General features: G+C 42.1%; 1 protein-coding gene across 9 annotated transcripts in view; it reads right to left on the reverse strand.

The window, feature by feature from the left end:
* Window positions 1–9,309: 9,309 nt before the first annotated feature.
* The window catches only part of LOC102446317 (uncharacterized), a 50,902-nt gene continuing 34,051 nt past the window's right edge, over window positions 9,310–26,160 (reverse strand). For 8 of the 9 annotated variants that reach the window (XM_006113059.5, XM_006113058.5, XM_075921542.2 and 5 more), the window contains 7 exons: window positions 23,376–23,403; window positions 22,654–22,678; window positions 20,597–20,635; window positions 19,559–19,660; window positions 16,615–16,729; window positions 11,547–12,383; window positions 9,310–9,876 (listed from right to left, as the gene is read on the reverse strand). In XM_006113059.5, the coding sequence (XP_006113121.1) occupies window positions 9,818–9,876; window positions 11,547–12,383; window positions 16,615–16,729; window positions 19,559–19,660; window positions 20,597–20,635; window positions 22,654–22,678; window positions 23,376–23,403 (1,205 nt within the window). In that variant the 3' untranslated portion in view covers window positions 9,310–9,817. The remainder of the gene's footprint in view (window positions 9,877–11,546; window positions 12,384–16,614; window positions 16,730–19,558; window positions 19,661–20,596; window positions 20,636–22,653; window positions 22,679–23,375; window positions 23,404–26,160) is intronic. The other variant, XM_006113060.5, reaches the window with a different exon arrangement.

Here is a 26,160-nt window from a genome sequence, read left to right on the forward strand (position 1 = left end):
ACTGATAGGGGAGGATGAAACTTCTGCAAATGCATCACAGTGTTGCTACAGGATAAATTTGGACAAATAACAGCTGTACATTAGCAACTTACTGCAGGAGCTATTTAAGTTCTTCAGAGGCATTTAATAGTAAGGTTCACTACAGCTTAGTGGGGGCTTGTCAGAGGAGCCATTGGGGCAATACTCAGGTATCCTCAAAAAGCATTATTCCTGTACGTTTATGATGGGGATTAAGTACTACACAAATGAGACCAATGGACAAAAATTGTCAATGGAAAAAAATTCTCAGTACATTGATCTGGTCTTGGTGGTCATAGGCTTAAGCCAAACAAGCTGTTTATCATATCAAGATGATACATAAATGTTTGACTTCTATATCTGCAGTAGGCAGTGCTGACAAAAGCTCATACCACCATCTACACGTTTTAAGTCTTTAAAGTGCTACCAGACTGTTTGTTCTGTACAGACTAACTTGGCTACCCCTCTGAAGCATTTGAGTGGATAAATATTTTGTAATAGCATTTTGCAATTTAGGTTAACAGCAAGCTTAGGAATGTTTGGAATAGTGAGACCAATATTGGAAAATCTGTAAAAGTTTTAGCACCTCCTGCAGTTGGAGAGGGCAAAGAGTGCAGGTACATCTTGCTTTAAGATTTCCAGCCCTCAAAAGCCTTTTCCAAGCTGGTTTTGATCATTCTTTTCTGGGTAGCTGGATGGGCAGCTGCCTGCTGCTGTAGCTGCAGGTGGCAGTTGTATGAGAAGCTGGGACCCTACAGGCCTGGCTTTAGCTTGGAGTGGTTCAGTTACAATGTATCATTAGCTGGGGTAGAATAACCCAAGAATGAGCTGAAAGTACCATTTACTGGGCTGATCCAACATGGAACCTTTGCTATAATTTAAAAGTTTCAGCTTTAGTGGCACCCATCCCATGGGTCTTTGCTGTCTTCTGTGCAAAGAGCTCAACTATGGAAGAGCTGTAGCATATATGGGTGCTTTTTTTATAGCTAAATGAAGAAAAGCACTCAGCTATTCAATAGGTCCTATTGAACAGTAGAAACCCCCCTATTTGAAATGAAAGCCACTTTCAGAGTGGTCATTGTCCTACACAATTCAACAAATGTTGGCTTCTGTGGAGGATATGGTACACTATCAGTTGTGAGAACTTGTGCTTAATTGATGGAGTGTACACTGCCCAGTGATACCAGCATTTCACACTCCCCTCCCCCCTAATTCAAGGAAGGTCAGTCTTAATATCATGCCAGCAAGACTTTTTCCAAGGCTGTCTCTACATTGGTGCAATCTTACACAAAAGCAGCTGCTTTTGCACCAAAAGTTGCTGCCTGTCTACACTGGTCACAGGTTCAGGGCCTCTTACACAAGAATTATGATGCTCCCACTCCGGAATAAGCCCTTTTGCGCAACTGTTCTTGTGCAAGAGGCCAGTGTAGACAGGCAACATGAATTTCTTGTGCAAGAAAGCCCTATGGTTAAAATGGCCATCAGCACTTTTTTGTGCAAGAGAGCATCTACAGTGGCATGGATGCTCTTGTGCAAAAGCACATCTCTTGCACATATGCACATGCCAGTGTAGACACTCTTCTGGAAGAGTTTTTGCACAAGACCTCTTCCGCAAACGAGTTCTTGCAGAAAATCATGCCAGTGTAGACATAGCCCAAGTGTTTTGTCTCAAGCCTCCAGGCTATGAACTGAATACAGGACTAGAAGCTTTAAAGGAGGGTCTCAGGCTCTGGCAGCTTGTCCCTGTCCTTTACACAGCAATAACAGCTGCAGGAAGTGAGAGAATTGCAGGCAATTAAAGCAGAATTCCCAAAGACAGTAATTTTATGACCACCCCCAAAATATCAAATTATTTCTGCTTTTTTTTTGAAGCAAATATTTACCCATTTTTCCTAAGCTGCATTCATCTCTGAAATTGCATGCTGTCTGCTTATGGAGATATTGCTATGTATATCCTTTCACTGGCACAGCATTAAATCATTTTGTGCTGTGTGTCATATGCAGATGATACAAAAAGGGCAAGTCATCTTCACTGAGGCTTGAGCTGGAGAGCATTATTAAAACTGCTACTGAGCAATAGTCAAATACATATCTACAGCTGCCAAAAGAAATTAAGTCAACCCAGGAGAACAATTAACTGGCTTCTTCACCACCATCCATATGACAAGAAAAACATACTTGTTTCACATCATGAACACAAGTGCCACATTAAAAATTAAACTGACTTACTGTGATACTCTGTGTAAGTAAAGCAGACCTAATTTTCACCTGTGTACTTCCAAGCTAGTTTGTAAACTTCATGGACTGAAAAAGTGCTTTCTTCTTCCTTGTACACAAGTCTCTCTCCTCTGCTTCCACTGGTGGTGATTGCTCTCTTTCACTTTAATCTAGTCAACAGTTGCTGCATTTTTGGTTGCCTCCTCCAAATACTTTTCACCCTAGCAAGAGAGAGGGCTCATCCAAACGACCAAGCAACAGCAGCAGTTCTAGTGTTTGTTTAGCTAACTGACACCAGTTTCATCACCAGCATGAAAGGCCTTAAAGTCACCATGAAGGTTGAGTAGCTGGCACTCATTGACAATATATGCTATTGACTGATAGATCACATTGACAAGGTGGGTCACCACACAGACCTCATGCATAGAAAGGCTGCACATACTGGCCAGTATTTAGCAAAGGCCACAAGTGACATGGCAAGTCAAATCCCAAAGTCTGAATGGCTGGACAAATGACAAAGCACCCTTCCAAACATGAGAGATTCTGAGCTGGCATTGGGGAACACACAAAAATCAAATAATGTTCAACATACTGTTTAGTGAGAAAGGAGATGACCATGACCCATCATGTGAACCACAAAATACTTGGTACCAAAGATTTTTAAATTTCATCCAGACATTGCACCCCTTCCTGAAAGTGAATTTTGTAATAGACTATAGCCATTATGCCATAGTGTTTCAACCAGTTGCCAGCAAAGATAGATACAATTTCAAATCTGAAAGATGAATTTACTGTTTCCTGAAGTTACCTAACCCCAACAATGCAAAACAAGGTAATGGCTTTCTGGAGCAGTCCTCAAGTCCCACTTCCTTACTTCAGCAAAGTGGCAAAGCAAGCTCTGAACATACTTCCTGGCAAAGAAAGTTACCTTGTGTAGTAACAATGGTTCTTCAAGATGTGTACCCCTCTGAGTGCTCCACTGTTGGCATCGGGCTTGGCCCAGTACCACAGATCAGTCCACAGATCAGGTTTTTTTTTAGCAGTATCTGGTCAGGCCGTACATGCGCAGTGGGGGCACGTGCCATTCGCACCTTTTCAATTTGCATGCATGGCCCAACTCTGCTCAGTTTCCGTCAATAGCCTGCCCTATCAATAGTATGCCCTATTGTGTGAATGTCAATCCGAAGAAAAGGGGAGGAAGGATGGATTGTGGAGTACCCACAGGCAATCGAGAACGGTTACTGCACAAGGTAACTTTCTTCTTCAAGTGATGGCCTCAGGGGGGCTCTACTGTTGGTGACTACACAGCAGTACCCAAAACCTGGTAGGTGGGCTTCAGATTAATGCTTATGTGCAGATGAAAGGGCTACCTTGGAACCAGGTGAACTTGTCTCCATTCATATGGAGACTGTGTAATGTCTCATGAAAATGTGGTTGTATGACCAAGTGGCTGCACAGCAGCTGTCCTTAAATGGGACTCCCTTCAGGAAGGCTCTTGATGCAGCTACAGCCTGTGTGGAGTGCGCCATGGGGGATCCAGGGAGTGGCCTCTTTGAAGGGAGTAGCATTAGATGGAACATGTTATTAACTTGGAAATATGCTGCAATGAAAGTGGCATTCCCCGAGCGTGCTCAGCAACTGAAACAAATAACTTTTCCAGTCGATATAGAAGGATAATGCCCTCTGAACATCCAAGGTATGCAGAGTAGCCTTCGCTCAGGAAGCATGAGGCTTTGGTTAAGAGCTAGTAGGACAACAGGCTCATTAATGTGGAAGTCTGAACAGACTTTAGGCAAAAAGGAGGGGTGGAGTCAGAGGACAACTTTATCTTTATGAAATATAGTTTCGGGCGATGATGCTGTGAGAGCGGCAATCTTATTAACTCACCTTGCTGATGTGATTTCTATTAAAAACACAGTCTTTGTCATTAATAGAAAAAGCAAGCATTTGGTCAAGGGCACAAATGGTGGTCTAGTTTGTTGAGTATAACTGAGAACCGATTAGAGAATGAAACACTGCCAGCACAGCGAGGTGTACTCAGGGAGGAAACTGAGAGACCGTATTGTTTCAGATGCATTATGTAGTCGAGAATCAGATGAAGAGGAACGGTAGATGGTTGAATCTGGTTACATACCAGACTGTAAAGCACTTCCATTTATAGAAATACATATTATGAGTCATCTACTCTTGAGTAAGATATTCTTTACTTGTTCTGAGATTTTTCTCCACTTCTGAGAACCAAAGCAAACCACACCATCAGATATAGCATTTCCAGATGTTAAGGATGGAGAAAGTTGCCTCCATTCTGAGAGAGGAGATCTGGGCAGTTTGGAAGTAGGTAAGGAGGTTGGAAAGGCATTTTTATAAAGATAGGGAAACCAGGTCTGCCTGGCCCACTCTGGCACTATAAGGAAGACTCAGGGATCATCTGACTCGATCTTTCAGAGGACCACGGAATGAGTGGAATCGGAGGAAAAGCATAGTAGAGGCGAGCAAGTGATAAGGAAAACATTTCCCAGCAATCTAGGACCTATGCCCATCCTGTAACAATATTAGGAGCACTTGGTGTTCTGGTGTGTCACAGATCTACAGCTGGGCAACCCCACTGGTGGAAGAGGTTGTGTCAGACTTGCGTATGAATTTCCCACACATGGTCTATGCAGAATGACAGCTGAGTGGGTCCACGGTAGTATTCTTGACCCCAGGGAGGTATGATGCGATGATATTAATATTATTGTGGATACACAAGTTCCACATCGGTTCACATCCTCACTGACAGTGTAACCACGTAGTGCCCCGGATGTGATGAAAAAAGCATCTGCAAGCATTGCACACAGTGCAGAGTTCCAGCAGGCTGATACAGAGCTAGGACTCGTGGGTGGACCATCTGCCCTGAGTGAAGTGGTGTTGCAGGTGCATTCCCCATCCAAGGAGAGAAGCATCTGTGGTAGTCTGGTAAAATGAGACACCTGCAAGAAGGTTCTCTAGACTGATCCACCATCGCAACAAAATAAGTACCTTGGGGGGGGGGGGGGAAACCTTGTTTGCGCACCTGGTGTTTGGAAGGGAAATACACCGAGGCAAGCCAGCACTGAAGGCACCGAAACTGCAGACGTATGTTGGATGACATATTATGGCGGCCTTATGGCCCATGAGGCAGAGACAAGTTAATATTCTCATGATGGGACTGGACATCATGATCAAAACCGATGCCATAAGGAGCTTGAAGTGCTGGTTTGAAAGGTATGCTTGTGCGGTCATGGAATCCGGACCAGCTCCTATGAACTCTAAAGATTGCATGGGTCATAGGGTGGATTTCTATTCCTGTATAATGAGGCTGACAGATTCAAAGAGCCTCGGTTAAAAAAAAAAAAAGCACATCCTTTCTGGCTTGTCAAGAAGGACCTTGTACGAAGCAATTGTCCAGGTAAGGAAAAATCATACCTTTCAGATATAGGTATGCTTTGGCCAGGGTCTTTGAGAAAGTTGGGGGCAGAAGAAAGTCTGAAAGGAAAGATTTGGTATTGGAAATGCTCTGCAGTGACTGTAAAACTGAGAAAACATCTGTGTGATGGGTGTATGGTGATGTGGAAATAAGCATACTGAGGGTTGAGGGCTGCAAACCAGTATCCCTCATCCACTGCCGGAATGATAGACGTGAGTCTGAATATTTTGAACCATTGCTCGCGAAGGTATTTGTTTAATTGGCAAAGATTGAGGATCAGTCTCCAACCACCCGTTCTCTTCTCTGTAAGGAAGTAGTTTGAAAACCAACTGCCCTGATATTGATCGGGTACCCTCTCTATAGCCCGTGTGTAGGAGGTGATCCACTTCCTGACGTAGAAGCGTTTTGTGAGAGAGGTCCCTCAAGAGGGACGGGAAGGGTGGGAAGGTTGGTGTAAAGGAGGTAAGGGAAATGGAGTATCCACATTTCGTGATCTCAAGGACCCAATGGTCTGTGATAATTGCTGCCCATTGCTTTAAAAAGGGCGCAAACTATGGTGAAAAATCATGTGTTTGCAAGGCACTGGAGGAGGGGAGAGGTTGTACTGGCCCTCGACTAAAGCCTCAAAACTTGGCTGTTGGGAGGACTGATGAGTGGGTATTGGAAGTCTGTCAACATTGGTTTCTTGCCCTGGATAAATACTGGTTAAAAGGGTCTTTGTTGTTGCCTGGAGTAAGAAAAATCTTTCAGCCTCTAACAGGCAGTGTAACACCTCCTGGAGGTGTGCACATTCTTAATGTGCATAGGGTAGTGAAAGGCTTTGCTGGAAGGAAGGACCTTGTCCGTCTTTATGGCAAAGAGTTTGTCCTTATCAAACAGAAGGTCCTCAACCTTGGTTTGAAGTTTTCAGAATGCCTGCGATGACTATCTCATCACTATGGATGTCACTGCTGCTCTTGCAGCTATATCAGCAGATTCAAGCACCATCTGCAATGCTCTGAGGGATGTGGTAACTATCTTGTAGTATGGATTTCAGAATAGGTTGTTTCTCATCTGGAGGACATTGCATTATTTTGTCACGTTAGCATAATTATCAAAATCATGGTTGGCCAGTAGTTCAGTGTAATTGGCTATCTGAAGCTGTAGTGTCAAGGAGGAATATGTTTTCCTACCAAACAAGTTTAATCGCTTATGGTCCTTATCATGGATAGTGGTCTTGTTTTGCTGGGTATTGGACCTATGTTCTACCACCACGAACGAGTCTGGTTGAGGGTGGAGAAATACTAAGTCCATGACCTTCAAGGGGACTAAATATTTTCTTATCAGCTCTCTTGTTGGTTGGGGGGGGGGGGGGGGGGGGGGGGGGGGCTGAGGCTGGTGTTTGCCAAATCTCATCCACTCCTTCCATGACTGCTTCATCAATCGCAAGCATGATCTTAGATTTCACCCATGGCTGGTGATTCTTTAACAAGCTATGTTGTTTCTCTTGCGCCTCTGATAAAACTACCTCCTGACTTATCGCAACCCTTTTGAATAAGTCCTGAAATTGTTTCAAGCCATCTGTAGGAGATGAATTGTCCAGGATAACCGCCTTGTTAGGTGAGGAAGACAATTTATCGGTTGGCAAAACATACAGTTGTTCAGTATCAGCATCCTCAGCAATCTGTCCCTCCTTAGGCTCTAGGTCCTCCGTTGGAGGAGGGGAATGATGAGAGGTAGGTATCGACCTATGGACCAGTGTTAAAGGGACGTCAAATGCTGCCTTCTGGCACCCACTGATGATATGGAGCTCAATGAGGTGGATAATGAGGGTTGTAGGACCAGTCCAGATACCCCCGGCAAATGATGGGAACACCATGGCCACGGTCTGACAGATATGAGCGCTCTGGTGGGAAAGAAATGTTGAGATGAGATCACAATCCTGCGATTATCATCATAGTCACTGTAGTGAGACAGCACTGGTGACTGGTTAACAGGGAGAATCCCAAGCAGATAAAGGAGAGTGGGAAAGGCGCCTCGGAGCTTTCACAGCTCCAAAGTCAGCACTGGCATGTCATAGTCTTGTCTGCACGGGGAAGAATGGCAGCAGCTCGAGTAAGTTGCCTGTGGTGCCGAGTGCAGTGCCAATAGAGGGGGAATAATTGCTGGTGGTGAGGACACTGGTTCTGGGCTTGGCGTGCAAGGCAAGGGCTTAGCGGATTTAGTTCTCAATTTTGTCAGCATCAAGGTCTTGTTCAGTGCCAGCCGTGCCATATCCTGGTCTAGTTCCTGGGCCTTGGAAGTCTTTGGTGCCACAGTCTTTGCAGCCTATATTTTTGGTTTTACCACTGATGCGACACTGGGACGCCCGGTGCCAGAGATGCCCGATATATCTCCCGTGCTGATCCTTGGAGGTAGGGAATGGGTTGGAGAGACCCTTTTCATAGGTGGCTTACATGAAGGGGAACTTTTGACTATTTCTTTTGCTTGTTGACAGTCTCAGGTTGATACTGTTCACCTTTTTTGTCTGAGGTTCAAGAGCTTTGTCGAAGAGTAATATGCATAGTCTCAACTCTGTCCTTGTGGGCTCTGGCCATAAGGCTACAACAGTGCACACATTTCTGAGGAATGTGCGCCTCAACCAGGCATTGGATGCAAGACTCATGTCCATCTGAGGCAGGCATAGGGTCAAGACATTTGTTGCATTTCTTAAATCCAGGGGAGCTGGGTATTTTGTCTCTTGTTCCTTTAAAAAAAAAAATAGCTTACTGCTCGACTTTGCATGGGGGGCAGGTAGGGTTACGGTCTTTGTCTTGGCGTTTGTTACCACTGCTGGCTCTTTCAGTGCTTATATCTTTTTTTCCCCTCTGAAGAAATTAGAGGCCCAAAAGGGCTCCCGTCGGGCCTATGCTAATAGTGTGCTGTCCCTCAGGAGCATTTAAAACTATTTACATGTAGTGAGAACAATTTTTTTTTAAACTAGCAACTAATATGAACAGGAGAATAGTTTTAATAACTAATTACAGCTCAATTTCTTAACTTTAGATAACTGAAGAGAGGGAATGAAGCTCCATGTGTGACCGAGGGTAACAAAGAAACTGAGGAGAGTAGGGTCACGCACATGAATTGCAAAGGCGTGAATGGCGTGTGTCCCCTACCATGAATGTGCAGCCCAACCATATACTGCTAAAAAACACCAATCTGCAGCACCAGAACAGGCCAGATACCAACAGTGGAGCACCCCCGGGGACATCACTTGAAGAACTACTGTTCTTAGAGTATTTGTTAACATTGATTCCAATCAGGCATGTGCAGGCCATATGCTCAATTGTTGGAAAGCTTTTCCTTTAGCAGCACCGACTGGGTCAGCAGTGGAGCCTCCTAACAGAAAATACTACTCTGTACAAAGTAATTCTGGCTGCATTTCCATATATGTATGCTCTTTTACACTTTATAAAAAAATTACGGGGTTGGGTATTATTTACTTGGGTTGTAGTGGTATAACTACTGTGATTTGAAAAAAAAAAAAAAAACACACCCCACAGTCCCTACTGAATAACTATACCCATACAAAAATAAATTGGTTATTTTTTTCCATTATCAATTGTTTGCATTTTTTTTTTATTTAAGAACACATTCTGAGTCCACAGTAGGAGAAATGTGTCATTTTATTGTGTCCATCCTCCCCCCCCAAAAAATTAGTATTGCCACTTCTAAAAAGTTTCCTAGCTCTCTATACAGTCTAAAATTAGAATTGACCATTGGTTTATAAGTGAAGTAACACATTTCTGTATTTTTCATGCAATGGAACTCTTATTTTCAGTGAACAATCTTTCTAAATGAATTATACATAACATACAAACCTTTTTGGCAAGCGGAAACTAATATTAGCCAGCCCCTCAAAAACCAAGAGTTTTCAATGTAATCGATTAAAAATATTTAACAAATGCATAAAAGTATTTGAACAATATATTCAGCTTCATGACAACGTGTGCTCCAACTACATTTTTACTGTACTAAAACCATAAACTCTATCCCCTCCACACAAAAAAAAACCAAAAAACACAAAAACACATCCAGAACTTAAATGATCAGTTTCCTAAAAACCAGAAGTGAAAATTCTTCAGTGTTCTGTTCATCTGTTCCAATTCAGCTGTTTTATCTTCTTACTTCTCTACTTTCAATTAGCACTTTGACTAATGCTTCAATATTGATTTCTGATGAAAAAAAGAAAAAAACCCTTTAAATAAATAATTTATCATTTTTATGCAACTCTGAATAGATGAGTCTCAGGGGGATAGCCATGTTAGTCTGTATCTGCAAAAACAATGAGGAGTACTGTTGCACCATACAGACTAAAATGTATTTAGGCATAAACTTGCATAGGTAAACATATGTATTTGATGAAGTCTTCTCCCACAAAAGCGTATGCCCAAATAAAGCTGTTAGTCTTTATGGGCACATCAAACTACATTCCTCTTCCGAAAGAGGAATGTAAATGAGCCTGATCGAAAATGCAAATGAAGCGTGGATTTACAAATCTCGTGCTTAATTTGCATAATTGCGTGAGACCACTTTTTCGGAAAAAAATCCCTTTTTGAGGTGTACGAGTTCTTTGAAAAAAAAGGGTTTGTTTTTTCCCCTCAAAAGAACCCCATTTAGATTGCGGTTTCTTTTTCGAAAAAGTGCTAGTGCAATTATGCAAATGAAGCGCGAGATTTGTAAATTTCAGAAGAGGAATGTAGTTTAGACATGCCCTAAAGGTGCTACAGGACTTCTCGTTTTTGTAGAGATGAATATGGCAGATAGATAATGCAGACTATTCTCTTAAAATTAGGAAAGTTACTAAAAATTAAAGATCTGGATTAACTTTAATTAAGAATTAAAGGTCTGGCAAATTCACCAACATGATGATGTCCCAGTTATATATGATTTCAGTTCTGCCTTAAAATGTTCTAGAAATACGTTTATACAATGTAATATTTTTCTACATTTAAAACAAGCTACAATTCATAATGCCTATTGTCTAGATATCAATGCAAAATAATGACAAATGACCAACTCAAAACAGCAGTTAGAATCAAATTGGCTGTTTAAATATTTTATTAAAGAAAATTATTACCCCCCCCAAGTGTGAGAGATGCACATTTTGCATTTCTCCCTAATAGGGATGTAAATGCTCATTAAAAAGTTAACTGGTTAAATGATACAATTTTAATCAGTTAACCATGGAGGGGTGATGCAAAGCAGCTGGAGTCCTGCTATAGGGGTCCTCCAAGAAGAGGTCTCTGCAGCTGGGGTTTGCTGTAGGCAGGGGGCTCTTCCAGCTCGGCCCAACTGCTGATGGGGAGCTGCTCCTACTGGGCCTGGCCTTCCTGTTAATTGGTTACCACGTAAACAAGCCAGTAAAGCTAATACTTATTGGTTAAACTTTTACATCCCTACTCTCTACTATTACCATCTCCAGTGTTAGACTTCCCCCCCAATCCAACTGTTATTTTTACTCAGTCTCTCTAGCAGCAACCCTTGTGATATTAGTTGCTGGAGTCTAAAGCACACGGCTGCTTTATGAAATTTGGAACTTGGATAGTCACATGGCCCAGAGCAAATCTCTCCCCCATGTCATTATATCACTTTCCCCATAACCACATGACCAGTTAGATCAGTCCTCAGAACAGTTAAAATGAGCTCCCTTCAGAGCAATATTAATGCTAATACTTAACTGCAAACATGTGCTGTTAAGGGAAGCCAACCCAAAGTGTCCCCACAACTGAACACTCCATCTCAGCTCTTGGCAAGGTAGAACCTTTACTACTGCTTTGTAGCCGGCCACAGAACAACTATGCCAAGAAAGCTTTACTAAGATTAAATTACTTCACAATCTTACTTTGAAGTGCTGGATAATATGGAGTCAGCTGCTTGAGCTTTCTGGTCATTGAAGGTAGATCCTGTCCTTGAGATCTATGCAGAACGTTGGGAGTAAGAGCACTAGCATCTTCAAACATCTTATCTGACTCTCTGTTTTGCTGATAATCTCTGTATGAATTGTGAACAGAAGATGAGGAACGGAATGAGGTAGAATCAGGCTTGAAATTTGATTTTTGATGTCTCGATTCTTCTGACCAACTAGAACCACCTCTTGATGAAGAAGTGGAATTTGCAGACCCACCACTGTAGTAAGATGAACAGCCTTGTAAAGGATAGTTTGTTGAATATCCTCCAGATGAAGGATATGTAGAGGAAGCAGAATAGGATGACCTCTGGTCAGGTACATGCTTTTTATTTGTAAATGCTCCTGGACTCTTCCAGTTTGTACCTCCAATACCATAAGCCATTCTGTTATCAGGTGCTGTAGTTTTGTTTCCTTGATCACTATTAGACTTGTATTCTGTTGAATACCTACTCCCTGAATATGTGAAATAGGGAGAGGTGCCTTGAACTGAAGTGGACTGGGAGTTAACCGAAGCAGATTGGTTGAATTGCTTCTTCCATTCACTGATTCCAGTAGCAAAGCCTCCAGTCTGAAGGGCAAATGCATTATTAAGAGGAGCCACTGTTGCAGAATCATTTGGTCTTAGTTCATATGAGGATGATCCATCACCTTTTGGGTAACTGTATGAACTGGCAGTGGTGAATGAATTAGAAGCGTTTGCATCTAATTGGGATGTAAATTGTGCCTGTTCCAGTCTTTGAGATGAAAAATCTTGATTCCGGTTAGTATTTCCTGAAACGACACACGCAAGTAAACCTAAATAAAATGACAAAGCTTTCGACACTAGAAGTTGGTCAAACACCAGAGGAGGAGGGGAAGCTAACCTGTAATTTTACCTACTTTTATATTTTAGGGTAGTGTTTTTAATAAATTGAAATAGTTAATTTGTCTTGTTACCTATTTGGCAGGAAAATGTTAAACCACCACCCTCTGTTGCTTTTTCACCAAGGTTTGTAATAAATTGTAAATTAAATTAACGAAGGAAAGTGGGTGAATGATTCGGACTCAAAATTAGTCAAATCACTTGAAGTCACAAACATCTGAATTAAACATAGTATCTTCACAGGACAGATAAGCATTTTCCTTAACTGTTCCTTGAAAGTAGTTCTCAGTTGTGCCCAAGTACCTAATTACTTGACCTGGTCCACACATCACATTTGTATGACTGTAACTGTTCAATTAGGATTATGGGTATGACTGTAACTGTTCAATTAGGATTATGGGTATGTTTTTGTTTTGTTAAAATCACAATATAGCTATACTAATATAACCTAAGGATATTAAATACGGATACATTTACCACATGACCAGTCAATGTACATTTCAAAGGAGGAATGTGGAAGTGCCTAAAAGCCTCAGAGGGGGCTCTTGTGCATTTCAAAGCGGAAGCACCTGCAGGGACCCTGGACCCCCAGCTCCATGCAGCATTGCTACTTTGAAATGCTACATAGAGCCGGGGTCAGCTGGGGACTCCCCAGCTAATCTCAGGCTCCGCATGGCATTTCAAAGCGGCAGCACCCCACGGAGCCCGGGGTCAGCTGGGGACTCCCCAGCTAATCTCAGGCTCCGCATGGCATTTCAAAGCGGCAGCACCCCACGGAGCCCGGGATCAGCTGGGGACTCTCCAGCTGACCCTGTGTTCCACAGAAATGCTGCACAGAGCCTGGGGTCACTCCCCAGCAGACCCCAGGTTCCTGCAGTGCTGCTGCTTTGAATACCCCCTTTTTCTCCCTCCCCCCCCTTGCTGCCTTTATCTGACAGAGGAAAGTGGGTGCGGGGGGGGGGGGCGGGGGAAGCAACTAGTTGACTATCCTGTCCACTAGTCCTTTACATCCCTAATATAATCCCTATATAGATACAATTCTATCCCTATAAAGATGCCTGATATTGGTATATCTTACTCCCCTCTTCCCTTTTGGTATTATTCCCTTTTATTCTGGTGTTATTTAATCCATGCTAGGGTATTCTTCCATTAACTATTCAAGTATATTTAAAGCAGTAACATTTGGATATGTAGACAAGCCCTTGCAGAGAATGACTGAAGACAGCATTAATTATAGACATAAGAGTAAAGTGGTTTTTATTTAAAGACTATTTGAATGGTGCACTCTCATATACATGTCTGAACATTGAAGGTATCAATGTACAATCAATGGACAAAACAGCATATGCCAATAAGTTTTCTGACATATCCCACAAATAGGTTTAGTACCACATGAGGAATCTAGGTAGCAAATAGTAGCTTGTCAATGTAAACAAGCTACTGCACCGAAACTTTCTTGCTCAGGGGTGTGAAAAATTACACATCTCCGAGCACAGCAAGATTCTAGATATGCTCCCAGCCTGGGAACTATGCCTCTCATCCAGATGTTTTTTTAAAGCATCGGGGGAGCTCTCTCCCAGCACTGTTGCATTAAAGCAACAAAGTGTAGACAAAATCAAAGATTCCCCAATAAGTAAACCTGACTCAACCCCTCCCCCCCACAAACAAAAACAGTAACAGCACCAGCTACTCCTCCCCCTCCCTTCCCAAAAGACACAAATCCATGAAAAAAAGCTGAGACCAACTGGGTAAGCTGTCTCGTTAACAGTATTATGTTCAAATGAAGGATAATACAAATATGAAAGTATGATAGCTTTTGCATTTAAAGTGGAAAAACGAGGAAGACATTTTACAAAATTAAAATCTTCACAACATAAGGAATAAAATATTATACAAACCTTATTTTAAAGTATTTGCAGCTCAAAAAGCTTTGAGACTTTTCTTCTCGGTTTTTAGAAGTATCCTGTTTTCAATGGTGCTTTTGAGAATCTGCTTTTCTCTGATTTCTATTAACCACTTCACTTTGCATATTTCTCCAAAATATTTCAGGTTACAAATTTACTACTTCTAGCTAATTATATGCATCAGATTGAAACTTTGCTGCTTAATTTACTTGATTTATAGAATCACAGAACTGGAAGGGATCTCAAGAAGAGGTCTTCTAGTTCAGTGCCCTGCACTAAAGGCAGGCCTAAGTATTTTCACCAAGAAGGTTGACCGTGATTTGGATGCCTCATATAAGTTAATGCCCGTTAAAATGGGGTAGAGGTTCATAAGCTAAAATAGGGAAAGAACAAATTAAAGTTACTTAGACAAGTTAGGTGTCTTCAAGTTACATGGGGCTAATGAAATGCTTTTTAAATACTCTCAAGGAGCTGATATATCTGAGTTGTTAGCTATTATCTTTGAAGTCATGAAAGATGGAAGAAACTCCATGAGACTGGAAAAGGGCAAATGTAGTGTCTATCTATAAAAAAGGAAATAAGGGCAACCTGGGGAATTTCAGATCAGTCAGCTTAACTTCTTTACCAGGAAAGATAATGGAGCAAATAATTTAACAAATCAATCTGCAACCATCTGGAAAATACTGAAGTGATAAGTAACAATCAGCATGGATTTGACAAAATCAAATCTTGTCATCCCAGCCTGATTTTTTTTTTTTTTTTTTTTAAGGCAACAAGCCTTGTGGATAGTGTGGGAAGCGGCAGATATGATATATTTAGATTTCAGTAAAGCTTCTGATATAGTCTTGCATGACCTTCTCATTAACAAAATAAGGAAATTCAACCTACATGGAGCAACTATTAGGTGGGTACATAATGGATTGGATAATCCCACAGAGTAGTTATCAATGGTTCAGTCATGCTAGAAATGCATGACTGGGGTTCCTTAGGGATCAGCTTTATGACCAGTTCTATTCAATATCTTCATCAATGATTTAGATGATGGCATAAAGTACACTTATAAAGTTCGCAGATGATACCAAGCTGGGAAGGACTGAAAGTTCTTTGGAGGACAAGATGAAAATTCAAAATGATATGGACAAGCTGGACAAATAATTTGAGGTAAATGAAAACATCTAAATTGTCTAAAATTTTGTACTTGTTCTTTCCCTATTTTTCTTTCCCTATTTTAGCCTTTAATCTTACCTCATTTTCACAGGCATTATCCAACTGCTATTAAACTTTTTAGTGAAAACTGAAACAAAAGTCATTTAGTGCATTTGCCATTCTACATTTTCTGTTATTGTTTCTGCCCTTCCACCCAATGAGTAATAGGCCTACTCTGTCTGGTCTTCTTTCGTCTAATGTATTTGTGGAATGTTCTCGTTACCCTTGAAGCACATAGCTAATTTAATCTTATGTTGTGCCCTTGGTCTTTCTAATTTTGTCCCAACCTATGTGTTGTTTATATTAATACTTTATTCTATTTTCCGCTTTTTATAGGATTCTTGAGTTTTAGATCAGTGAAGACTTCTTGGTTAAGTCAGAGTGGTTTCTTGCAATGCTTCCTATGCAATGGAAATTTTTTTCTTATGCAGAGGAATCAATTACAGTACATATTTTTTCAGCTCCAAAATTTCATTCCACAAATCAGACAAGTTCAAGTAGATAGACAAAGGATGGTAATGGCATTCTCTTTTTACATACAGATTGGTATAGCACCACTCATACTTGTTTCCTATAGTGGTTGATCACATAACTTAATCCATTTTTGGGGAGGAAAAATATTTTAGAATAGATCACAAGTTGGGAGGCATACATCTTACTCTGCCCTTTAGTGGTTCTGCTACATTTATTTCTGCTGTTGGAGAATATGGCAGACCAATCACTCACTGAAGAAATCCTAACATCAAAATCAGAAGGATGACTGCTCTAGTATCCCCAGCTGATCTCAGCTGCTTTGGTACCACCCAAGGAGATGGGCAGGTCCTCAGGTAGTCTGTATTAATCAGGAAACTTAACAGATTAAAACACAAAACTCCTTGAATTGCCAGACAGCAAATGGAAATCGCAAAGCATTTCTAAAGCACAGCATTCTAGCAGCAGAGTAGCATATTTTTAAATGCTTATATAGCATGTTGTGAGATTCAAATCCACCTTATAAAGAATATTTTGGCAGACACACCCTCCAAAGTACCTGAATTGCCTTTGTAAGTTCCATAAGACTTAGATGGGTTTTGGATGTTTTTTCCGGATGAAAACTCATCTTGAGATATTGACATCAGTGGCCTCAGGCTGCTGGCATAATTAATCTAGAAAAACAAAAGCACACTTCATGGTATTTGTTTTAAAAATAGACATTTTTACTTTTCAATTAGGGATACCAGAAACAGGTATTTGGGTAAACTGCTGAGATTTTCAGCAGTTATCTAGTTACCCGCACCAACAGTTCAGGGCAGCAGCTGCTCCCACCTGCCTCCCTGCTCTCGGGGATCTGGCTGCCTCCCTGCTGCCTCCAATATAGACTCTGTGGCATGGCAGCTGGCTCCCCAGGAGTAGGGAGGGGGCCTGCATGTAACTGTGAACGTTAACCTATAAGCCTGGGTTTAACAGCTTATATGGTTATACTCCAGACGTTTTTTGTTTACCCTTTCCCCCCCCCCCCAAAAAAAAAAGGTGCCGGTACTTATTTCTTGAGGAAAGTAAATTCAAAATATGCCTCTCCAGCCCTTCTTCCTATATCATGTCAACATACGTATGTGCATAAGCGAAAAGCAAATTTATTATCTTGCTGATCCCGCAGAAGGAGTCAGGCTGGGGGCTGTGCAAGGGGAAAGCAGCGCAGTGCGAGTTCTCCCAGGGCCGGCAGAGGGCTGTGCCGGGGGAAAGCGGCGTGACTGCTCCCATAAAAAAGGGTGCCGGTACACTGTACCAGTAGTACATACCGTCACAAAGAAAGCACTGGTTATACCTTCACATCCCTATTTTCAACATTTAAAAAATAGCAACCTTTCCCATAGAATGCCAATACATTTTCATTGGCAAACCTATATTTAAGTAATGAATCCTATGTTTCGCTGTGCTGCTCAAGTTTGCTTATTATTTTGCTCACAACTATCAATGCAAGTAACAATGGCATCCTCTCATGTAACCTGAGTTTTGAATTAGCCATAAATGTGAAGTAAAAATCAAACAATTTAAGTCTTTGACCTTTTTCTTTCCCTGTGTATGTGAGACACAAGGACCAGTGTCCTTCCCTCCCTCCCCCCTGCCCCAATCCCTGTCCTCCTGCCAGCATACTGATCGGACACTGATCCTTTTGTTCCAAGTGGTGGCAGCATGGGCTAGAATGTTAGCTATGGTAGCGGGATGAATTCATCTCCTGCAGCATCAGCCATAGACCTGCAGAAGCCAGTGTGTGTAGGCTCACCAGGCTCCCAAACACTTCATTGCCAGAACTGCCCTCTTTTCCCCTCCAATTAGCCAGACAAGATGCAGCAGCCGCCTGGTTGGGAGCCAAACAGAGTGAAACCAGGCCCTGATCTCTGCCCAGAGTAGACCATCTAGTGCCATATAATGAGAAACATTCTCACCTAACCCCCTCTCCACAGAATGGGACCAGCTTGCTAACCCCCCCCCCCCCCCAAACAGTTGTTGCCTCAACAGGGAGAAAGTAGGGATGCCTGCTTCTTGTTGAAAATCACAGTTCTATGCTAAATTCACAAGTACCGTGTAATTGTTTTTCACTGGTCCCTATCTAGAAGCAGACAAAAATAGAAGAGTAGCCAGCATGATTGTCTCTACTACAGCCTGCTGCTATAGGAGAAGAAATTGAAGTTATTCTTAAAGCCAAAAGCCTCAAGCAGGAACAGAGCTGAATGCCACTGAGAACTGTCCACATGTCCAGGGGAGAAAAGAATGAAGCAGTCAAATAGTATAATTTAGGGGAAAACACCAAGCGGTTGAATAATATATCCAAGACAGAAGGGAACTAAATAGCAGGAAAGTGATGTGGTGGGAGAACAACAACTAGGCAACATGGAAGCATGCACTGGTGGTAAAGGAGACCAACTGCAGAGAAGCACATGGAAAGGGGAGAAAAACCAGGACAAATGGAAGGTGGAAAAGTAATTAATAAAAAGAAAAAAGGAAAGAAAAAATAGTGCAATTAAGTTCTCAAAACCAGCACACTTACACTGCAATATAGTTACTTATATCTGAACGTGTTTCCTAATTTCTGAGCCAATTAGGGATAAACAACTAGTCACCTTTCCCCCTTGCTGCCTCTATCAGAGGTAGCAAGGGAGGGAAATCAGGAGCCGGGAAAGCAGAAGCAGGCTCTTAAGTTAAAAATCATTGGCACAGTGGAGGGGGACCCCAGCGCAAGCCAAGACAGCTGATTCCTGGCTCACATCAGGTGCCACGGCTGCACTTCAGCCTTTTAAAATGAATTAAGAGTTGGCAGGCTCTTAATACATTTAAAAGGCAGAGCTACAGCAGGGTTATCTCCTGGAGCTGGGAGTTAACCCCGCTGCGGCGCTCCCGTTTATCAACAAGTCGATGGAAAAATCTACCAACTAGTTGATTAAATGAAATTTTACATCCCTAGTGCCAATTGCTATAGTTGTTGTAGGGATGTTACATGACTGTGAATAGGAGAAGGGGATAGATCAATGGGAAAACCCTTGCAATAGACCACCACAACATGCCCTGGTCTATACTAGGGTGTTATTTCGAAATAACCTCCCTTAGGTCAAATTTATAAGCAGAGCATCCACACTATCAACCCTGTTATTTCTAAATTATGGGATGCTTATATCGAAATCTGTGCTCCTGCTTTCCTCAGGGAATAATGATGATTTCAAAATAGTTATTTTGAAATAGCATTAGTGTGGAGCTTCTAGTGTCACTATTTCAAAATAACTACTCCCCAGTGCTTCCTGGGGCTCTAAGTCGAGGTAGCATGTCCACAACAACGGAGCCTGCCTCAGACTAATTTCAAGGCTCCCCCATAGCGGGGACACGCTATTTTAATTCTGCAAAAATCAGGAGTAATTAAATCAAATTTAGTTATTTCAAAATAACTTCCTAGTGTAGACATGCCCTACAGGACAAGTCACTGAAGTACACAGATTACTTACAGCTGCTTTCTTTTTACAAAAGATCTTCAAAGCTTCTGTTAGTTCTTGTGTAATACTAACTACCACAGTTGCTTCTTTGTCTGAGGTGACCCGAAAAGTTTCCTGTCAAATTAAAAATAATCATACATCCAAAAAGGTTTAGTTCCAAACAATAATTAAGAACATTTATCTCAAATACTCAAATGGACTTCCCAAAGTAGTTCATGAGTTTTGGGAAATGAAAACAAAAATAGATGGATTCAAAGGAAGTCCTATGAGTACTTGAACAAAAAATTCAAGGAAATTAGATTTATAGTAGCAGATGAAATCCCTGGCTGCTGGATGGTGTAATTTGTGAAGTTTTGCTTGTAAAAAAGAAAAAAAAGTGGCTAAGAACTTACAAACTGGATGCTAACAGACTTCAAATCCCAGTGATAACTAAACCAGATAATCTAAATAAAGAGGGGACTCATCCACACTGGTAACTGTTTCCACAGTTTCGTCTTGCCTCAGACATTTTAGGATGCAGAATGACATTATTCAAATCTTGTTATATAGTTGGGACAAAATGGAATTAAAAGAGTGGTAGGGGAGCCAGAGAGCTCCACAGTAAAAAAGACAGGATGAAACAGGTGCCTAAGTCTTTCTCCAAAATTGTTTAAGAAACTAGGTAAGTAAACTTTTCTTCTCAGAGCTTCTGAATACACTTACCTAAACAAATCACAGTCCATAATTACTCATGAATATTCTCCTTTGAAAACATTTTAGACACTAAACATTATTAAAAAATACTTTAGCAAATGTTAAAATCTCTGTTCTAAAAAGTAGATACACCAAGTTTTGTTTCTTTGAACTCTGAAGCAGTCCAAATTCAACTTCTAATATATGATGTTACAAGCAACAGCAAACAAAGGATTTATTTATCCTGCAACTGCCCAATCTTTCAAGATATGGTGAAATACTCTTCCCAGTGATTCATGCAAGATTTAATCTTTCTGAACTAATGCAAAGCCAGTATTAAAACATAGCAAAGCCCAGCAAAATACTTTGTTTACATACCAAATATTCTAAGGCTTTCTGCTTTTGAACTGGATCATTCTGTAGGGGGAAAAAAACATCACAAGAACTGATTACACTGCTTAAATATAGTTCTTCTACAAAACATCATAGTACACTAACAACCAAATGCTTGAGGGAAGAAAATATTTTACAGCAATTAATTAGAATCCTAGGCCCTTATTACTAATATAAATATAGCAACAACTGCAATATAAGTATTTTGGACTACGTACTTCAGCACCCAGGATATAGGGTTCCTGAAAACCTCTTCACTTTTAGCAATTACATTCCTGTGTTATGCTGACTATGAGGGAACAGGTCTTTTATTGTTAAATATTGAATATTTTATTTCAAATGTCACAGCTATTATTGGTAAGTTGATACACTTAAGGTGAAATACTAAAAGGATGTACTTTGCCTTGAACATTTTTCTTTCAGGAGTATCAAAGAATGATACAAAAAAAACCACCAACACCTGTGAGGGACAGAGTAATAATATCAATTTTATACATATAATGTGATGCTGAGAGGCTTGCGCATGGTCATCGAGTCAGTGACAGAGGAGGGATACCTGGGCTCTACTCCTAACATCCAATTGCACAAATTAACTACAGGAACATATACCAAAGCAAGATAAAATGACCCTGCTCCCACCCACCCCCTTCCACATGGGGGGCTGGCTTCTGCTCCCATCCCCTTCCCTACACACGAGGATGCCAACTCTGGCCCGCATGAAGGGCTGGAGCTACCTTCCGTCTGCAGTGGGCTGCAGGCAGGAGGCTACTCCCAAGTATTGGTTAACTGGTAAGCATCACCCTTACCAGGAAACCGGTTAACCAATTACCTGTTCACGTCCCTAAAATGAAAGGGTTATAACTAAGACAGCCCAAGTATCAACACTGGCCTGAAGTCATGCATAGAGCCAAATTCCAGAAGAATCAGAGTCTTTACAGCAATGGTTCTCAACTAACAGTACAAATACTCGTGAGGAGTACTCAGAAGTCTTCCAGGGGTACATCAACTTTTCTAGATATTTGCTTAGTTTTACAACAGGCTACCTTAAAAGCACTAGTGAAGTCGGCACAAACTAATATTTCATACACACAAAGTGAAAAAGTAAGTGATTTTTCAGTAACAGTAGGTCTGATTTTGTAAACAGGTAGTTCTGAAGTGAGGTAAAGCTTGGGGTATGCAAGTGTAGGACTGGGGTCCCATCGCAGAGGTTAGCCAGCAGGCCAACAGACGCCCCTGTAACTGTTTAAGTTTTTAACCTGACTCCTTCACTTGCTGTAACAGAACCAAGCACAATTTAAAAGAACTTCAGCCGGTCATAAGGGGCGTCTGTTGGCCTGCTGGCTACCCTCTGCGACGGGACCCCAGTCCTAGCAGTAAAGACACGGACATTAAACCTTTTCTCGGAAACACACACACTGCCTTGACCGTCGGCTGACAGCAAGACAACTCAGACTCTTGAAAGGGGTACAGTAGTCTGGAAAAGTTGAGACCCATTGCTTTACAGCAGGGTGCATCAAAGTTTTAATCAAAATAAGGCTGACAAAGCTGTTGGAGTCTAGTGCATTTCAGGATTTCTACTATGGGACATCATTGATATATATTAATTATTTGTATTGCTGGAGCACCTAGGATCTCCAGACATGAAGCAAGATCATATTCTGGTGGGGTGGATCTCTGAAAAACATCTGAGGATTTTTATTGTTCTTCTGTTAATTCAAGATTTAACTAATTATTCAGTATAGAAGGTCTTTGATTTAGAGGGAACAGTGAGGAAGCAGAAGCTGACTGCCTTTTGGCTCAGGGTAGAGACACAAAGCTTTCTGCACAAAACTAATTGCCATCCTTTTGCCTTCCTCCAAAGAGTAGTAAGCATCTCTTACCAACATATGAAGATTTGCTACTCTACGTTATTTCACTAAATTGTATATATAAAGTAGGATACAATATCACTAAAATGGGAATGAGAGTCAAAACACAAGTAAACATTCAAAAAACAAGAACAAAGAAACATATCTATGACACATTTCAAAATTATCACTTACCTCAGACTTGTAATCATCTTCCCATCTAGAATAAAAAGAAGAATGTTTTGTTGTTAAAGCAACAACATAAAGGTTATTTCAAAACAATTTTAGAATTTTACCTAGGCCACCCTGCATACAGATTTCAACTTCCCAAGTGACCTCAATTGCTAACACAAAAGACATCTCAACATACAGTCCATCTATAGAACCACATTCAATGCTGGGATATAGGACCACGATAAGGCCACCAAAACAGTCCAAGAACACTTTTGTTTACACAGACACAAGTAACTAAAAGCTCCTTCACAGAACAGCAGTTCCTTGAGAAGAAAAATGTCCCAATTATGCTGGTAATCTACTAAGGTTATGTGCCACCTCTGGAACACATTCTCAACCAATGCCAGTACTGGGAGTGATGGACTATTCGGAGATATGAACTGCAGTTTTTCTGTTTGCTTGTATTAAATGTTTTCCTGAATTAAATGACTCAGCGAGTGCAATACCTCAGAAAGTTATACAAATAAGATTGTCATTTAAATCCATAACTAAACTGATGATCAACAAAGTTTTGCACAAAAGAAAAAACTGAATAAGACAATACAAAAATGCAGGATATTTTTCTTTAGACAAACAGCAATGGTCTGAGAAACAAAATAAATGACCATTTAATCATTTCAAATGTAGGGGGATAGGATAGTAATAAATCTATTCCTGTGGTAGTTTATTGGAGGTTTCCTCACCTTGATTTTTTCTTTGCTGATGAGGCTGCTAGGAAAAAAAAAGTTGTCAGCAAGAGCAATGGGCATTTTTGTATCATTGAAACTTGATTATAATATAATTTCAGTATTTACACTCCCAGTTTAGTTAAGTTTAGAACTCCTCAACACTGCTCCTGTTCATTACGCCAATGCATCTGATTACATTTGTCACCATCAGCCAAATTCATCTTCCTTCTTATATTATTATTAGGATAAACTTAAAAAAAACAACAAATAGTCTGATTAAAGACTAACAAAACATGTAGATGGTATCATTAGCTTTCATGGACATGACCCACTTCTTCAGATGACTACTAAGTGTACCTGGAAATGTCTGCCTACAACTGGCTTTATTCAGAATGTGTCACATCAGTGTTCCAGATTACATAAATGTGTTTGGATCAAATCTTTACTTCTGACTTTATTACTAAGCTAATTTTAAAGATATAATATTTGCAATATTCAGCTGCAATGATATTTAGACAACTGTTAGCATACTAAAGTAATTGCAGAGATTCAGTAAAGAACCCATGTTTTTTCTATTCGAGGTTCACCCTTCATCTTCTTTCAATAGATTATGTAGAGTATGGAAACAAGTAGGCCCCCTAGCCCTGGTATAAGTGTCAGTGTAAATGGTAAGACAGGGCATAGGAAAGTAAAGACAACTGAAGAGCAGGAGTCTGAATCAAATACAGTAAAACTCCGATGGTCCGGCACTCCTGATGGTCCGGCACCATCAGGAACCCGCAAGTGCTCTGGGCAGCCGGACCATTGGAGCTGCTCTGCCCCCAGCTTCCCTGATTCAGCCGCTGCTAAAACTGACCAGCGGCTGAATTGGGGAATCCGGGGGCAGAGCAGCTGGGGCGCTGCCGGGTTGGTCCCATAGCGCTGCCCCTCGGGGCTGCAGGACCCAACCCGGCAGCACCCCAACTGTCCCCGATTCAGCCGCTACTGAAACTGACCAGCGGCTGACTCCAGGAAGCCTGAGGCAGAGCTGCTCTGCCTCGGGCTTCCTGGAGTCAGCCGCTGATCAGTTTCAGCAGCGGCTGACTTGGGGACACCTGGGGTAGAGCAGCTGGGGTGCTGCAGGGTTGGTCCAGTAGCGCCGCTCCTTGGCGCTGTGGGACCAACCCGGCAGCCCCCCAGCTGCTCTGCCCCAGGCGTCCTGATTCAGCCGCTGCTGAAACTGACCAGCAGCTGACTCCAGAGAGCCCGGGGCAGAGCAGCTCTGCCTCGGGCTTCCTAGAGTCAGCCGCTGATCAGTATCAGCAGTGGCTGACTTGGGGACACCTGGGGCAGAGCAGCTGGGGGGCTGCCGGGTTGGTCCAGTAGCGCCGAGGAGCGGCGCTGCAGGACCAAGCCAGCAGCATCCCAGCTGCTCTGCCCCAGGTGTCCCCAAGAGCAGCTGGGGTGCTGCCGGGTTGGTCTTGCCACGCCAAGGGTCGGCGCTACCAGACCAACCTGGCAGCACCCCAGCTGCTCTGCCCCAGGCGTCCCCACGTCAGCCGCTGCTGATACTGATCAGCAGCTGACTCCAGGAAGCTTGAGGCAGAGTTGTTCTGCCCCGGGCTTCCTGGAGTCAGCCGCTGGTCAGTTTCAACGGTGGCTGAATCCAGATGCCTGGGACAGAGCAGCCGGAGTGCTGCCAGGTTGGTCTGGTAGTGCCGAGGAGTGGCGCTGCGGGACCAACTCGGCAGCACCCCAGCTGCTCTGCCCCAGGCGTCTCCAAGAGCAGCTGGAGTGCTGCTGGGTTGGTGTGGTAGCACCGAGGAGCGGCGCTACCGGACCAACCAGGCAGCACCCCAGCTGCTCTGCTGCAGGCATCCCCGATTCAGCTGCTGCTGAAACTGACCAGCAGCAGCTGAATCAAGGATGCCTGGGGCAGAGCCTGACTATTGGAAGGGGGGCTATGAGGGATCTGGGGTGGCATCCCCCCCGCCCCAGACTCCTCATAGCCCCCTCTTCCGATAGTCTGGCAAATCTGATAATCCGGCACCCCCTGGGTCCTAGAGGTGCTGGATTATCGGAAGTTTACTGTACATGCCCTACATGGCCATCTACTTGCCCAGGGTGTGCCTTCCTATTTACACTGCTATTTTTAACAGCAGAGAGTCAACACTGGCTCCCCATTGCTCGAGCCTTCCCCTGCCACAGGGAAAGACTCCAAGAGCAATGAAGAGCTCCAGCAGTGAGGAAAGGCTCAGCCTTTTCTTAAGGTCTCCAGTGAGCCAGAGCCTTTCACTTACATGTACAGCTATACACTGCACAGTGAGTTTTTCATGGCTACATATCTTATACACCACCTCCAGCAGTGTCTGATGTAGACATAGATTTAGTTCAGTCATAAAGAGAAAGTTATATCAACTTATTCCAAAACAATGACATAATACTGCATTTTTCACTGAAATACATTTTTTGGTTGAGTTGATGAGTACAATTACTACTAATTATGATTTTAAATAATAGACACAAGGTAGGTGAGGTGGTAATTTTTATTGGACCAACTCTGTTGGTGAAAGAATCTAGCTTGAGAGCTAGAGATCTTCTTCAGCTCTGGGAACAGTACTCAAGGGTGCCACAGCTAAATACAAATTAAACAGGATTAGCTACTTGCACTTTTATTTAGCTGTGTCACCAAGTATATTATCCAGTCCAGAAGAAGAGATCTTCGAAAGCTTGTCTCTCTCACCAACAGAAGTTGGTCCTAAAAGATACTACTTCACCCACTGTCTCTCTCTAATATCTTGGAACCAACACAACAACATTG

Source organism: Pelodiscus sinensis, chromosome 2 (genome assembly GCF_052426305.1).
Source record: "Pelodiscus sinensis isolate ZL-2025 chromosome 2, ASM5242630v1, whole genome shotgun sequence".
NCBI classification, from domain to species: Eukaryota; Metazoa; Chordata; order Testudines; family Trionychidae; genus Pelodiscus; species Pelodiscus sinensis.